This window comes from Engraulis encrasicolus, chromosome 23 (assembly GCF_034702125.1).
Source record: "Engraulis encrasicolus isolate BLACKSEA-1 chromosome 23, IST_EnEncr_1.0, whole genome shotgun sequence".
Classification (NCBI taxonomy): Eukaryota; Metazoa; Chordata; class Actinopteri; order Clupeiformes; family Engraulidae; genus Engraulis; species Engraulis encrasicolus.
In genome coordinates, this window is record NC_085879.1 from 18,006,638 (window position 1) to 18,022,383 (window position 15,746).

A 15,746-nucleotide genomic window follows, 5' to 3' on the forward strand; every position below is an offset into this window, starting at 1 on the left:
GGGAAAACTTGTGCAGATTTGTTCCCGTCTATGCACTGTTGATGCTGTGTGTGACGCAGCAGTGATCCTGTGGGCTTGGAGCGTGAACACTGAGCACCAAAGAGGCTGGAGCAGAAGAGGATGACTACCCTTCTTGCTGGTTCAGTACTGGTGAGGAGGGAGATGCAATACTTCAGGACCTATAATGGAGATGACATTTTTCTGGAGCAGACACCAGGCAGACTCTCTTTTGGATAAAAGGTGAATTATCTTCAAGCTTCTGCAATTTACGTTCTCCAAATCGAAATCTAGCGAGGCATACTTCTTGGCTGTTGGCCAGTGAGGGGTTATTGATTGCACATGCTCCACCTAGACCAAAGGGTGTGAGTAGCAATAGGTAGTTACATCTTAGCTCTTTTAATGTCCATGGCTTGGATAAATAACCTGACGTACGCCATACGGCTGCGTTTTGCCAAACAGCACACAAGGGCATTCTGATCTCCTCATTCAACCAACCGTGGCACGTGAAAGTCAGAATCATTTCTGAATGAATGAGCCAATCAGGATGGCCGGGTGGGATTTTCCATAGATGGGTGGCGTTTGTGGCTCTTTTACCACGCTTCTACTCAGAGCGTTCTCAGCTGTGTCACGGGTCGAGTTCAATGTGAGTGGCTGATGTGCAACGTCATTAAAGATGACGGACAGATTGTTCATCCAATCATGTGCAAGGATTTTCCGAAAAGGAGACTTTCGGACCTAGTCAGGTCACTGAATGGATAAGTCTGCATAGACGTTTCAGACTCTTGTCTCATGGGCGTGCAGATTAACTGAGACACACTTTTCTGTTGTTTGCCTTCTCTCTCGCTCTCTCTCTCTCTCTCTCTCTCTCTCTCTGGTGTAATGAGGTCACGTTTTCATCTTTCACCCATAGTCAGACGATTATGAGTAACGATTATGCCACAGAACACCCAATTCAAAGTTCTGTACATCACTCCCACTTGGTTGGCATAAGGGTTATGCTCAAGGACATTATTTGCCCCTGCTAACAAGGTGGAAACCCTTGTTTCAGCTTGTTCTCCTCTTCTTGTCTCGTCTCTTCTCCAAAGCAGCTCTACAAACCCTCCTCGTAACTGTGTCCACCATCTTCTCTGGCCCAGCACTCCCTCCTTAACCTCCTTCCCTCCAGAACTGGCCTATAGACTTTTACAAAGAAGAGGCTTAATTGTACTGTAATATATAATTTATTATATTATACCTACACGAGATGTGTTTATTTCATCATGTGTTGGAAAAAAGGTTTTTCTGTGTGTGTGTGTGTGTGTGTGTGTGTGTGTGTGTGTGTGTGTGTGTGTGTGTGTGTGTGTGTGTGTGTGTGTGTGTGTGTGTGTGTGTGTGTGTGTGGGGGGGGGTATGTGTGTGTGTGTGTGTGTGTGTGTGTGTGTGTGTGTGTGTGTGTGTGTGTGTGTGTGTGTGTGTGTGTATGTGTGTGTGTGTGTGTGTGTGTGTGTGTGTGTGTGTGTGTGTGTGTGTGTGTGTGTGTGTGTGTGTGTGTTTTGATGTTGCAGAATGAGATTCAAATGTGTTGTGGTTCTTCTTTGTTCCTATTTGTTTTGTTTTTTTCAGTGGACATTTTGTAATCCCGTTGTCTGTTTGACATGGACATTTTAATCTGTGGTGTGCATGTTGTGTTTGTATGGGTATGTGTGTTGAGCTGGGTGTATCTCTTAAAGGTAGACTGTGTAGTTGTAGTAGTTTATCTCCAAAATGTATGCTGCCCATTCACAAAACTAATCCGATCCATGAATATGAATAAACATGAATAAACTAATATTTACTTTTCTGACCAGAGTAGGTTTTGACGATGAATATGTCTATGAATGATGATTCAAAAACGGTGGATATACATGTAAAGAACTTACCTATTCTCTTCAAGTCTCCAAGACAAAATGAATACGTACAGATTGACGGTGGTATTAAATATTCCTTCTAAAGATGACATATGTGAATGGGCAGCATCAATTCTGGGAATAAATTGCTCAAAAATGACACACTGTACTGTACCTCTGGAAGAGTGTTTGTCGAGGTCAGATATGTCCCAAATGCTCTGCGGGAGACCTATGCCAAAACTTGCTGTGCCATAATGCCTTTTTATATCCCTTCTATTCCTGCCTCTGTCTCGCACTTTGCTAGCTAATCTAGACTTTGTTCTGCAGCTGAACCGAACCTTGTTTTAGCAGCTTCTGTTCACCTCAGCCATTGCTCTCAATGCACTTTAAAAAGCTTGAATACTCAAAAATTCTTGAAACCAAAAGCGTTACTAATATCATATTTTAGGGGCTTTGTAACTATACTGCTGCATGGATACTTTTTTCTTAAAGCCATTTGCAAAGAACTGTGCTCTATTTCCCCCAAGATAGTCACTTCTGACTGAAGATATGTAGGCCTATTACTACATACGCTACTAGACTTTCACGCTGCCTCAGATACTTCCAGCACTTGCTCAGAAACTTGCATTTCTCTAATTCCTGCTCTTCTCCTGTCTTTCTCTCTCCTTCTGGTATTGTAGCTCATACGTAAGGCGGGATGCACGCTCTCTCTCACTCTCTCTCTCTCTCTCTCTCTCTCCTGCTCTGTCAAGTTATAGGGTAGGATAATTTTGGAATTTTGGAACGCTTGCCTGTCTGCCTGTACGTCAATTGGTTGAAGTGTTGAAATGGAGGCTCCAGATCTGACAACCCAAACGCCTCCAGTTACCAGTAGATCTAGAGCCGAAATGGGATTCAGACACATCTGAAGTTTCTACAACACCACTACCACCACCACCGAATGATTCTTACATATTTTTTATATACCTGGTTCCTCCTCACCGGGCCGACAAGCCTCTCATATATTACAGTGGGGGATTTTGGGGTGCCAGTGGAATATGGCACGTGAGTGTGCCCTTACTTCTTTTCTCCTCTCTCTCTCTCTCTCTCTCTCTCTCTCTCTCTCTCTCTCTCTCTCTCTCATGTACACTTCAGAGGGAACTGAGAGGAGGAATGGGCCAGGCACGTGCCGTGCCGCTGTCAGCTATCAACGTATTATTAATCTTAGGCTTTCCATTAAACAGGATCATACAGCAAACATGAAATATACCCACTGTGTCGAACACTTAATTAAATATTGATCGCAGACTTATATGAATTTACCACATCAAATCAACGCCCCCAGTCGGAGGGCCGCCTTTGATTCGCTTTGGCGTTTGAAGTGGAAATGAGGACGGCGAAACAGCAGCAGGCAAGCATGGGCTGCAAGAGTAGAGTACACACACACATTTTTTTGTGCCCTATTAATTTATTTATTTTTTTCCCGCTATCAAGTTGTTCCCTCACAGCGTGAAGCGGGTGCTTAATAAGAACTCCTAAAAAAATGATGTCTTCCTCTGCGCACGGCATCCCAATACAGCCAGCTTGCTTGCTGTCACTTTTTTTTTGACTGTGTGCTGCTGCCTGGCGACATCTCACTTTGTCGCTATGCGATGGAGGTGATGTGCTCGCTCTCTCCCTCTCCCTTACTCTCTGTCTCTCTCTCTCCCCCTCCTCTTAAACGGGGAATGTTGATGTACTACTGTGCACAAACTTTAGGAGACAAATTTAGGCCCCAGATTTATGCTGTTCATCCTCACAAGCGTCACAGTGCTTGTTTGTTAGATTACTGTTTTTTTTTTCTTCTTCTTTTTTCCGTGCAAAGGAAATGCATGGCACTTTACAACCTTTGAGAGGTTTGTATGGCTCCAAGTATGTTCATATTAATTGAAATAAATTGTACAGTGTTTATCGTATGATTAAAACAGACTTTGACTCACATGACGAGTCCTCTTCTTTCTTCAGAGTGATGTTGACAAGGGAGTGCAATCACAGTTATGGTATGCCTACCATATTTTGTTTTCCCAAATACAGTAATGCTTACTGGCAGCAAGCTAATACAACAATACAATGACAGTACACATGTGTGGGAGTCATATTTTGCCCTCAAACTGTACTTGTAATTTTAGCTTGAGTGAGTTTTGACCCAATTGTGATACCATACTAGGACATTTTATTCTATGCATGTGACAAGAAAACATTCTTGTGTTCTGTCCTTGCAGTGGATTCAGGGGCCTGGCTTCCCATTTGAGCACTAAAACTCCATCCTCATCAGATGTGGGAACGTCTTGGATGATGAAAGACTTGGGTTCTCCACTGCAGTGCTATTTAGTAGCTGTTGCTGTGCATTTGGGCACTAATCCTATGTCCCAATGATGTTTTCACCCCTGTTGTACAAAGAGGTTGGGAGATGATGCAAACACTGCCCTACCGAGGCAAAGTTTTAACTACTTGGAATAGAGGGTAAGTGAGAAACCCTCACTGTGCGGGTACATCAGAACTGACCAGAGCTACCAAGTGGCTGAGGTTTTCGAAGAAGTTTTGCCATGAATTTGCTGTATTTGGCCTGTATGTGACATTGACATGTTTGATTTAGCGAATCACTTAACGTCTCTGGCTTGTCGGCCTGAGACATTCACAGATATGAACATTCCAATTGTTTTTCGTCAAACCGCCTCATACCTAGGCCATCATTATTACCATAATGTTAGCTGACTTTTAATGAAATTCGCTCTGGTTGCCCAGGTCGCTTCGCTACCGGCAAATTTGCTTTGGTCGCTTTAATTGCAGACCCTCCATAGAGAAATAATGACTTCCGTCACCCTGGTCGCTTTCAGTGTACACACACAGCTACAGTTGTTATCGACATGCCCATGTACTGCAGATTCTAATAACACAGGGGGAGATGAACCTCTTAATGACTGCACATACAGAAAATGTATAAAAGGTATGATATTGATGACATTTATGTACTTTCTTAATAGGACAAAGCAAGACATGTAGTCATAAGACAAATCAGATGTTATAAAATCCAATCCAGTTTTAATTCTTACAAAAACACATAGTTGAAGCGTTTTAGACGTAGAGAAGAACATCTTTTTAAACATTTTGTATGTGTGAGCATGTGTGAGTGAAATTTCATGCTTCATGATTTTCCAAAACAGCCCTTTGGAATGGCAGGAAAATCCTATGTTTGCTATTTGACATGGTCTCTTGAAACTTCGTCGATACAAGTTACATAATTAACCATGATTTATACTTCAGAAGACACTGTGGCAATATTGACTATTACGGTATGTCTGTAATTCCCAGAGGCAGCTTTGAACCATTTATCTCGGCAGTCCGTACTTCTCAAATGTAATTAAAGCTCTTAAGAGAAAAGTGGGTCAGTTTGTAGTTTGTCATAGAGGGAGCGATCAATGACGGCAACATTCATCCAAATCAATGGCACGTGACAAAACGGCTTAATGCTATGAAAGATGGGATCCGTCTTTTCATCAAGGATTGTTTTACATTGTGTACACCTGAGGGCATTGATTGAAGCCGTTTCTTTTGTGCACACTGAAGTGTGTAATAGCCTACTACTTCTAATGGATGAATAAGTATACTGTAATGTACACATACATCTGCATTATAAATCTGCCATGTCTTTCAGGCCGCGGGGTTTGACATTAATTGATCAGGTGTGGCAAAGAAATGTGGTGCCATTAAGGAAAAAAACATGTTAAACAGGCTTTCCGCCTCAGGGCCAAAGCAAAGCCTTTTTGAAAGCCACTGTATAATACGCTATTTTGTATATTTCACACAGTGCAACATTTTTACTCTGTGAGGAACACAGGGTTTGATGAAAAGCTCTGCAAAATATCAAGTACCTTCTTGGTGCACTGAACACTCTTTTGCTGTACACTGAAAAAAGCTTTATTAAAACATGACATTTCAGTTATTCTTTACGAACACAAACAATGCTGTCATTTACTAAGCTAAGATAAACTTATGGTTGGGCTTGTAAAGTGAGTCAACGTGGCTGAGTCATATACAGTAAATGGTGAAGTGCAATTCACCAGTTTAAAAGCAAATCGATGGTGGTAGTGAACAGGCATCACAGATTTTTAACACTGACGTGCACTTCAGATATTTTACAAAGTATACACATTTAAGGTTAAAGGTTAATACACATTTAAAAAGGTTAAATGTTCCCATAATTCAAAGCAAATTGGACCATTGATGGTGGTAGAGAACACTCAAAAAAGGATGGTCAAATGTCCACCATATCACTGAACATCATTCACTCACAGCCAATAGATTTGCTTGAAATTTGTGGTGGTACACTCATGAAAAAATGACTTTTTGAATGGGCAAAACAAATGTTGATAATGAACACTTAAAACATGTTACATACTGCAGCTTTAAAGGTTAACGGTTAAAGGTCCACCACATCGTCCAGCATCTCCCGGTTGTTGCTCATGATGTAGCGTAGCCAGCGGTAGTAGTGCGAGATGCGCGTGTACACCCCGTACTTCCCCTCCTTGGCACACTCCTCCCCCCAGCTCACGATGCCCGTCAGGAACCACGTGCCCCTGAAACGCGTGGCATGCGGCCCGCCACTGTCCCCCTGGCACGCGTCCTTACTCCCGTCCCCGTACCCCGAGCAGAACATGAAGTAGGTGATCCTCTCACTGCTGCTGTCGATGCACTCTGTTCGCTCCACGTACGGAAGTTCCACCTTCAAGAGGGTGCTGGAGGTCCAGCCCTGGTAGCGTAGCCGGCCCCAGCCACTGACCAGTGCCATCTCCCCGGACTGGAGCAGGGCCTCGCTGAAGGCCTTGGGGCCCAGGCATATGGGCTGGGCGTGGAGGGAGAACTTGATGGGCTGGTCCAGTTTCAAGAGGGCCACGTCGTGGTTGAAGCGGCTCTGGCGGGGCGCGTAGAGCGGGTGCACGTAGCGCTTGGAGACCTCCAGGTCCTGCTCGGTGCCCTCCTGCTTCCTGACGTCGTGCTCACCTGGTTGGGAGGGCAACGTGGGAGTATTAGGTGAGAGATTATGAGCTAGCTATATAATAAAAGTGAGTTGAGAGCTTATTATACACATACGATAACCTTTTGTTTTCAAATGGTGTGTTTTCACACTGCCTCAAAAACTGTGTAGGTGAGTGGTTCTGAGCTAGCCATAATATAATACACATCAGAGGTGTGTTATATGTTTTGAGTGGAAGGGCCTTTCAGATGACCTTGTTCCAGGCCTGGCTAAAGCTGTCAGCAGCCCTGGGCCCACTATAGCCTTTCATCTTGGAATGGTGTGTTTTCAGATTGCCTCAAAGACTACAGAGGGGTCAAAGACGTCCAAAATGAAATTCAGTGTAATGGATACCTTCTGCTGGCTGTAACTGTAAAAAACATGACTCTTTTTATTCATTTATTTTTTCCAGTGAATTCATGAAAGCCTCGGCTGTCATCCATTCACTTGAAACCATTTAAAAATCATGTTTTTTTTACAGTTACAGTCAGCAGAAGGTTACACTGAAGGACAATTTCATTTTGGACGTCTTTGACCCAGAGAGCTACAGGAATCTTTGCCCGTCACATCTCCCACACCAACATTCTACATTTTGCTTTTGGCTTCAGTCAACCAACTGCCACTCCCACAGTACCAGGACTGTACCTGAAAAAAACTGTCCTTTCCCCCCACTTATACCTACTGTATCATCTAACAAACAGACAGACTAGTAAGTACAGAGTGACTGGTAAGTACACACTGACTCAGCTATTAGTGTTTGAATTTAAAAACAAACCAAACAAGTGTTGTTTACTGATGACGAATCTCAGTCATCACGGTTGTCTGAGTCAAAAGAGTTTAGGGTAACACTTTACTTAAAGCCAACATTATAAGCGCATTTATAACAAATTATAACGCACATTATAATTAGTTACAACGTATTATGACTACACTCATAATGCTTCATGATGCTTTATATTAACAGTTATGAATAACTATGAATCTAGCTTATAATGCTTTATAAATCCAACGGTGTCATGAGTGCTCATGACTGGCTATAAACTACAGGCTGCCTGATGGGGCTTATAGTACATTAAGAGTACCTATACCCCTCTATGCACAGACCTGGATGATAAACTGTCATAAGGGTTCATAAGATGCTATAATGTTTCATGTGAGATCATAAGTCGTCAATGTGTGCTCTAAGTAAAGTGAAGTTCATATGGATGCATCTATAATGCACTGTATAATGCACATCTATAATGCATCATAATGTACTGTAAGCCCCATCAGGCAGCCTATAGTTTACAGTGAGTCCAATATGTATTTGATCCCTTGCTGATTTTGCCGGTTTGCCCACTAATAAAGACATGATCAGTCTATAATTTTATGATAATATGTATTCAAACATGGAGAGAAGGAATATCAAAAAGAAATTCCAGAAAATAACTTAAAATAATATATTTTAATTTATTTGTCTTTAATTTAGGCAAATAAGTATTTGACCCCTCTAGCTAAAGAAGATAAAGTGCTTTGTGGCAAAGACCTAGTTGTCTAGCACTGAGGTCAGATGCTTCTTTTAGTTGATGACAATGTTTGTGCATATAGTAGAAAATATTTTTTGCCCATTTTTCTTTGCACATTATCTCTAAAACATTAATAGTTTGTGGCTGTAGCTTGGCAAATAGGAGGTTCAGTTCTCTCCATAGAATTACTATAGGGTTAATATTTGGAGACTGTCTAGGCTACTTCACAACTTTAATATGCTTCTTATTGAGCCACTCCTTCGTTGCTTTGACTGTATGTTGTGTATTATTGTCATGTTGGGAGATCCAAAAATGGCCCACCCTTCAGTGTAGTGGTGGAGGGAAGGACGTTTGCACTCAGGATTGCACATTACATGTCTCCCTCCATCCATTCGTTGACGATGTGAAGTTGTCCTGTGCCTTGGCCAGACAAACACCCTCAAACCATAATGATACCACTTTCATGCATGATGGTGAGGAGGGTGTTCTTGGGATCATAGACAGCAGTACTCTTTCTCAAAACACATTGAATTGTGATAATGCCAAACAGCTTGATTTTGGTTTCATCTGACTACAGCACCTCCTTATCATATCCTAAACCAGTCTGATGTCCGTTGGTAAACATCAAGTGGGACTGCACAGGTTCCTTCTGAAGTAGAGGTACCATGTGTGCACTACAGGATTTTAAACCTCTGTGGCATTAAGTGCTACCAGTAGTTTTCTCAGTGATTTTGGTCCCAGTAGCTTTGATATCATTGCCTAGTTCATCCCGTACAACTCTAGGGTGATTTCCTTCTGTTCTCATGGTTATCAAATCCCTACAAAAGGTCAAATCTTGTATAGACCCTCAGACAGGCTGATGGATAGTCGTTTTGTATTCCTCACATTTTGGAAGAAACGCATCAACAGCTGGGTCATTAATACCCAGTCTCTTTCTTGTGGCTTTGCAGCCCATTTAATCTTTGTTCAGGTCTAAAATGGTGTCCCTGATAACATTTGACCACTCTTTGGTCTTTCCCATGCTGGTGAGGTTGGAGTGTGACTGATTCACTCGTGCTATGGACTGATTCCCCTGATTCAATGTGTCTTTTATGCATGTTAGTATGTACAGGTGTCTTTAATTCAGATGACAAGTTGATCGGAAGTGCCCATCTGGTCTGTGGGCCCGGAACTGTGATCAGTTGGCAGGGGATCAAATACTTATTTTGCTCGATGAAATGGAAATAAATTAATATATATTCTCTTCAGTTAATTTCTGGATTTTCTTTTTGATATTCTTTCTCTCCATATTAGAATACATATTATCATAACATTTATTGACTCATCATGTCTTTGTTAGTAGGCAAGCCAACAAAATCAGCAAGGGATCAAATACATATTGGACTCACTGTATATCCAGTCATGAGCACTCATAATACCCTTGGATTTATAAAGTATTATAATCTAGATTCATGGTTTTTTATTACTGTTAACATAAAGCATCATGAAACATCATTGGTGTAGTCCTAATACGTTGTAAGTAATTATAATGTGCATTATAATTTGTTATAAATGCGCTCATAATGCACTATAGATATGGGCTTCATAGAAAGTGTTACCGAGTTTAGTCCTAAGCAGCTGGACTTTATATAATTGGAGCTGGCATATTGTCCAATTCTTTTGAATAAGGGCTGTTTGGATCGGGAAGAAGAGGGAGAGTGTTTTCTTACCCACTCGGACAAAGAAGGACCCCTCTGGAGCCGGCTCCAGGCAATGGGCTGCGGTGACCACCCACAGCTCCCCTACGATGGAGCCCCCACAGAACACCTCATCCGTGGAGCGCTGCACTAGCGCCACCTAGGTAAGAAACAAGAATGGCAAGGCTACTTTATTGCCACACACAGTTCATAACAATGAAAAGACAACACATGTGTTTAATTGTCATGTACAGTACAGTTTATAAAAAAATGAACAAGGATAGTTCACACAATGTCGCACACAATTTATGAGGAAGGACAAATCAGATATTTTATTGTCTCAGACAATTTACTCAAGTGATGTAGTCAAAACATCTGCACAGACACGCCACACCACACCACAGGACAAAGCGCACACAATGAAATTTTGTTCAAGCCTCTCCCCCTGCAAGCGAGGCAGTGTTGGGAGGTCAACAGTCAATCCTCAGGCTACAACCTTCACTCCTTAGCCACATATGACTGCCTTATACAAGTATGCTGATTAAAACCAATCAACCAACCATGATCTATAGATTAGTTTTTCTCAACGGGGGCACTCCAGTCCTCCAGGGGGTTTTGGGGAGCCCTTGGGGGGGTGGGGACAGCTAAGAAGGGGCAGTGCTTCGTTGCCATCGGGGTGCATTAGTCTATTTTATTTTGTTAATACTAACGGGGGCATTGACAGGCTTATGACGAGGTCTAGGGGGCGTTTATTCGAAAATGGTTGACAACCACTGGTCTAGGTGTACACCAGGCACTAGGTGTATGCTTATAAACCATGTCTTTCCTCACCTGCCACGGAATTTCCCCTGGAAAGACAGCGTCCCCTCCCACGATCCTCTTGTTCACATTGGTGGCCGGAGTTGTGGTGGCGTTGGTCACCACGGGCACTTTGGCCGCCATGACGGGTGGTAAGGGCTGCAGACTCTGGCGTATCCACAGGGGTAGTCGGCTCCGGGAGGATGAAATGCGGCTGCCCCGGAGGAAGGCCGTGGTGGTGGGTAGAGGTGTAGGTGCTGGGGTCGGAGTAAGGATTGGGCTGGTGGTGTCTGTGCTGCTGCTGCTGTTAGATGTTACTGTGTTGTTGGTGTTGGTGGAGTTGTGTTCCAGGGTGGTGCGTGCCTCACTGTTCAGACGGACCACTCGCCTGTCGAAGCCACAGGGCCACTCTCCTTGACTCAACACACAAGACAGTTGATTGTTTAGATTTCTATGGCTTCACAAAGTTAACATTCACTGTAAGGAAAGTGTATAGGTGTTGTATACAGTATATAAAGTAGTCACACATCCAGGATTCTACCCTGAGTGCAACAACAACAGTAAAAGTAGTAGTAGATATGGGGTGACCACCTGTCCTGCATTTGAAGCCCAATTTGTGCATACCGTAAAATTGACCGTATGTCCCGCAATTGTAGTATTTCAGTCACTCATTGGAATAGAACATTGAGTTGTAGCTTCTGATACTCACAATTTGCAATATACTGACACGATATGGAAACGACATCATCACTGACATGATATGAATGTGAAAAAATGTAGTAAAAGAGTGTCACCGTCTATCTCGCAGAACATGCCATCTTCTGCCAGCCTGTACCCGGTGGCACAGTGGCACTCAGCTCCTCGGCCCCCCACCGACTCGCAGAAATGCATGCAGCCACCGTTGTCCACATCACACTCCCTGGCCAGTACTGTGGAGACGCAGGACATCCGTATTCATTGCTATTAACGTATCATTTCAGTTGAAGATAGAAGCTGGAGCACACTGCAGCTTAGGTTTTAAACATTGTTTTGCTCAGTTTTTTAAATCATCGACTGTTTTCACAAAATAAATGTTCCAAAATGAAGCTGCAGTGGGCTCCAGGTTCTATCTTCAAGTGATGTTTGTCCCACTGTGATGCACCTGAAAGCTGAGGGATGATACGTAGAGTCCCAGTTGAATTATACAGTCATTTCAGCTGTAAGAAAATGTCTTACAACACTGTGAAGCCTGGACCACAGTGAGAGGGTCTGGCCCTCAGGCCCCATAAAAAGATAATCATTCATAAAGGATAATCTTTCATTGAGATCATGCAATAGGATTGAGCCCCGACTGGCCAACCAGTGAGGACCTCAATTACATATGGCTAAACTTCTTACTCATCTTTGTTATATGGTTATACTGTAGATGTGCAAAAGGAGGCTGTAATGAAGGGGAGTAGAGCTGCCCCTCCAGGACTCAAACCCAGACCTTTTGGGGACCACTACAGCAAGGAGCCAGGCTTGTTATTATGACACTCAGAACAGACCCACCACCCTAGCGATTGTCACTCAGAGAGTCCGATAAATGACACATAATGTAATGCAACAATCAAAAATGATGTCTGTTACAATCTTACCAATTTCACAGTCGCTCCCAACGAAGCCTGTCTTGCATTCACAAGTGTACGCGCTCATCTGGTCCTTGCACTCGCCACCATTCTGGCATGGAGATGACTTGCACTGGTCTCCATCTGATGAGGCAACTCACAGTTCACTAGAGTATTCATTAGTACACATAACTTACCAGACGTTAATCACATGTGTATTATGTTCACCTATTGGTGATTTTTCCCCTATGTTTTCTTTCTGAAACAGCTGACTTCACTGCCTAACCGTTCCACTCATCTTGTGGAATCCTCATTACAATCAACTGATTCAGCTGGTTGGATCAAATTGTTGGCAGGGTTTTTATTATTATCTGATACTGGAATTAGCAATTTTAGAAATACAGACTTCTAACCAGTTTCCAAACACCATGCTCATGTTTACTCTGAAGTAAATTAAATCCATTTCACAGTTTCACACAAACATTGAGCCCAACTCATTAACATTAACATTAATACAGTATATGACTAGATGGTGCAAGTTTTTTGTGTGTCAGTACTTTGTTGTCTGTGTAAGCTTTTGCTACTTTTGCCTGCAACCAAATCTACCTTAGGGTACAAATAAGGTTATCTTACCTTACCCTTATGACTAGACTGTAGCTTTACTTTCAAAGTGACTGACACATTTTGGATTGTTTACAGAATGTATGGAATGTGTCAGACTTACTGCATAAATAAGTTTGTCCCACCCACACACAAACACAGCCTGCCTGAGTTTAAGTCAACAGTATAGGTAATGATTAAACGTAAACCTACCCATGTAGCTCTGCCAAAACTTCATCTGGACAGAAGAAAAAAAACACACAACAAATCAACACTTACAAATAATATAATATTTACCCTTTATTTCCTAAAGCCCAATATCTGAGAAACTGACCGTTTTCTCGTCATTCTCAAAGAACTCTCTGGCTTCCTCCAGGTCACAGATTTCTTCTTTACACTCCCGTTCTATGTCGCCTTCCATGAACTCCTCGAAAAAGCCAGAATTGTGTCGTTTCTGCCGCAACACGACATTAGCCTCCGTCCTGGAGCGGAACAGACCAGTCGAAGCTGGTTGTACTTTCAGTAACCCGTGTAAGAATATACAGCAGACCAGACATAGGTAGGCAGTAGCCATTGCTGTTTACTGTGGCTTGAGATCCAAGCTGTCAATGTCTGAGGGATAACTTTAACTTCTGTGCTCCAAAGTGCAAATCGGTCTGTTTACAATTAGACTGGATGTCATCCCCTCACCACATCCAGTAGTGAGTAGGCCTAGTCTATATTTGTGTAGGCACAGCTGAGTGTTGACCTGATCAACACATTTGATCAAGTTATCAAGGGAAATGTGAAGAAAAAACTTAAAGGCAACACTTTTTTTCCTTTAATAAATTCAGAATTAATATTAGGTTAACCACAGCTATTGTATGTTTTCATCTGAATAGGTTTTTGTAAGTCAGTGACAAATGATTAGAAGAAAGCATATTTCAAAGCATATTAGTTGAGACTTTACAGTAGGCTACGACACATAGGAAGGCTGTATTTTTTATCCTCCTGATGGTTTATGCCAATATTTCATTTAACATTTCATCAGGCCAGTTTCATCCAGTCTGTGACATATTGTCACTACATTTTCCTACTGGTATATCTTTTAATTAATCACATTGAGTATTTTTCTGGGGAATTGATTTAACTGAGAAATCCAGCTGAAGTTGTCCAGTGTATTTTACAGTACATAGGCCTGATGTGATGAATGTTACCAGGTCTGTGTGATATCATTCAATTCCTGTAGGTGGCATACCTGTTCTAGAAAAGAGATAGTCCTGAATTCCTCAACACTGGAGAATATCAATGCTGTGACAAATCAATTTGTTGCTTTGAATGTATATTATTATTTTTACTGATATCCGTCGGTGGAAAGCTGACCCATATATGATTATCATCTATCTTCTATCTAAAATCAGTCACATTCCACTTTCTTTTTTCAGGAAAACCAGAGATGTTTGATAGCACATATTCCTTGAAGTCTAACATCCTGCTGTTATGAAATTATTCATGCAATAAATGCCATGAGCTTTGGGCAACATTTTTTGTATTATTAATATTATTATTTTATTTTGTCCTTATTTTTGTCACTGATTTATTTGCCAATCAGAAAGGTCTAATAAGTTTAACCCTTGTGTTGTGTTCGTAAGCTGCATACACCTGTGGTGTTCGGGTCATTTTTGACCTGTGATAACAAAACTCAGCCATAAAATACCTAAAAACACTAGTTCTCATCAAATATTGTTTTTCATCTCATAGCTAACTAGGTTAGTGTTCATATCCATGGAAATACTACTTTATTTATTGATCTTTTTGACTTTACAGGTCTTTTATCTTAGATTATGCAAATCGTTGTTGATGACCAAAACTATCAAAACCTGCATAAATTCACTATTAATACGTCCTAAAGTGATACAATTAGTGATTATGTTGTCCATGTATTACAGCTGACATGAGAGTACAACAACCCCCACATTTCTTTTATTAGTTTTTCTATAATATTGAAAAATATCACCAATGGTGACATTTTTGGTGTTTGGGTCCAAACCAACCCAAAGAGATTTATAGCAGGATAAAGACCAAATGTCAACTAAATTAGTTTTTCAGTATAAGATCAATGTTTAAATATGTTGACTTGGTGTTTTTCAATATTTATATGATTTTAGTGTGCTAAATATACAAAATAACAATTCTGTCAGAGTCACAGCTAATTTGCCAATCTAATGTAAATACATAGGAAATGAACACCTCAATGAACATGAAAAAAGTCACACTATTCATCTGAATCACTATGCTATGAACATGGACCATTATCTCATTGCCACATCAACTTTATGGAAAGTATAAGACCAGTTCTACATGTTTGGGTGCCATTATGAATTTTTGATACGTTTTTTGGACAAAATAATGTGCAAAACATTATTTTGCAAACAAATGTGCAAAAAAACAAAATGCAGAAATGGATTCCCTGACCATGAAAACATATGAGTAGACACCAGAAATACATCTGTACTCCTTTCACGACAGGACATATGACGTATGGTAGTGTATGGGACTGTCCGGCGGCCATATTGGATTTGTAATATGAAAAAGCTGGCAAATTTTTTTTTTAGGCAAGAAATATATTTTCCTCACCATGAATCACCAAACTGAAGAAAAAGGTCAACCAACAGCTTTTCAGAAATGCATAAAACAACCAAAAA

General features: G+C 41.5%; 1 protein-coding gene across 1 annotated transcript; it reads right to left on the reverse strand.

The window, feature by feature from the left end:
• Positions 1–4,903: 4,903 nt before the first annotated feature.
• On the reverse strand, positions 4,904–13,691 carry f9a (coagulation factor IXa). The gene is made up of 7 exons (XM_063189660.1): positions 13,397–13,691; positions 13,276–13,300; positions 12,493–12,606; positions 11,671–11,805; positions 10,910–11,289; positions 10,112–10,238; positions 4,904–6,884 (listed from the first exon to the last, which is right to left on the reverse strand). Exons 1-7 carry the CDS (start codon positions 13,634–13,636, stop codon positions 6,304–6,306), a joined length of 1,602 nt encoding a protein of 533 aa, XP_063045730.1. The 5' UTR covers positions 13,637–13,691; the 3' UTR covers positions 4,904–6,303.
• Between the last annotated feature and the right edge of the window lie 2,055 nt (positions 13,692–15,746).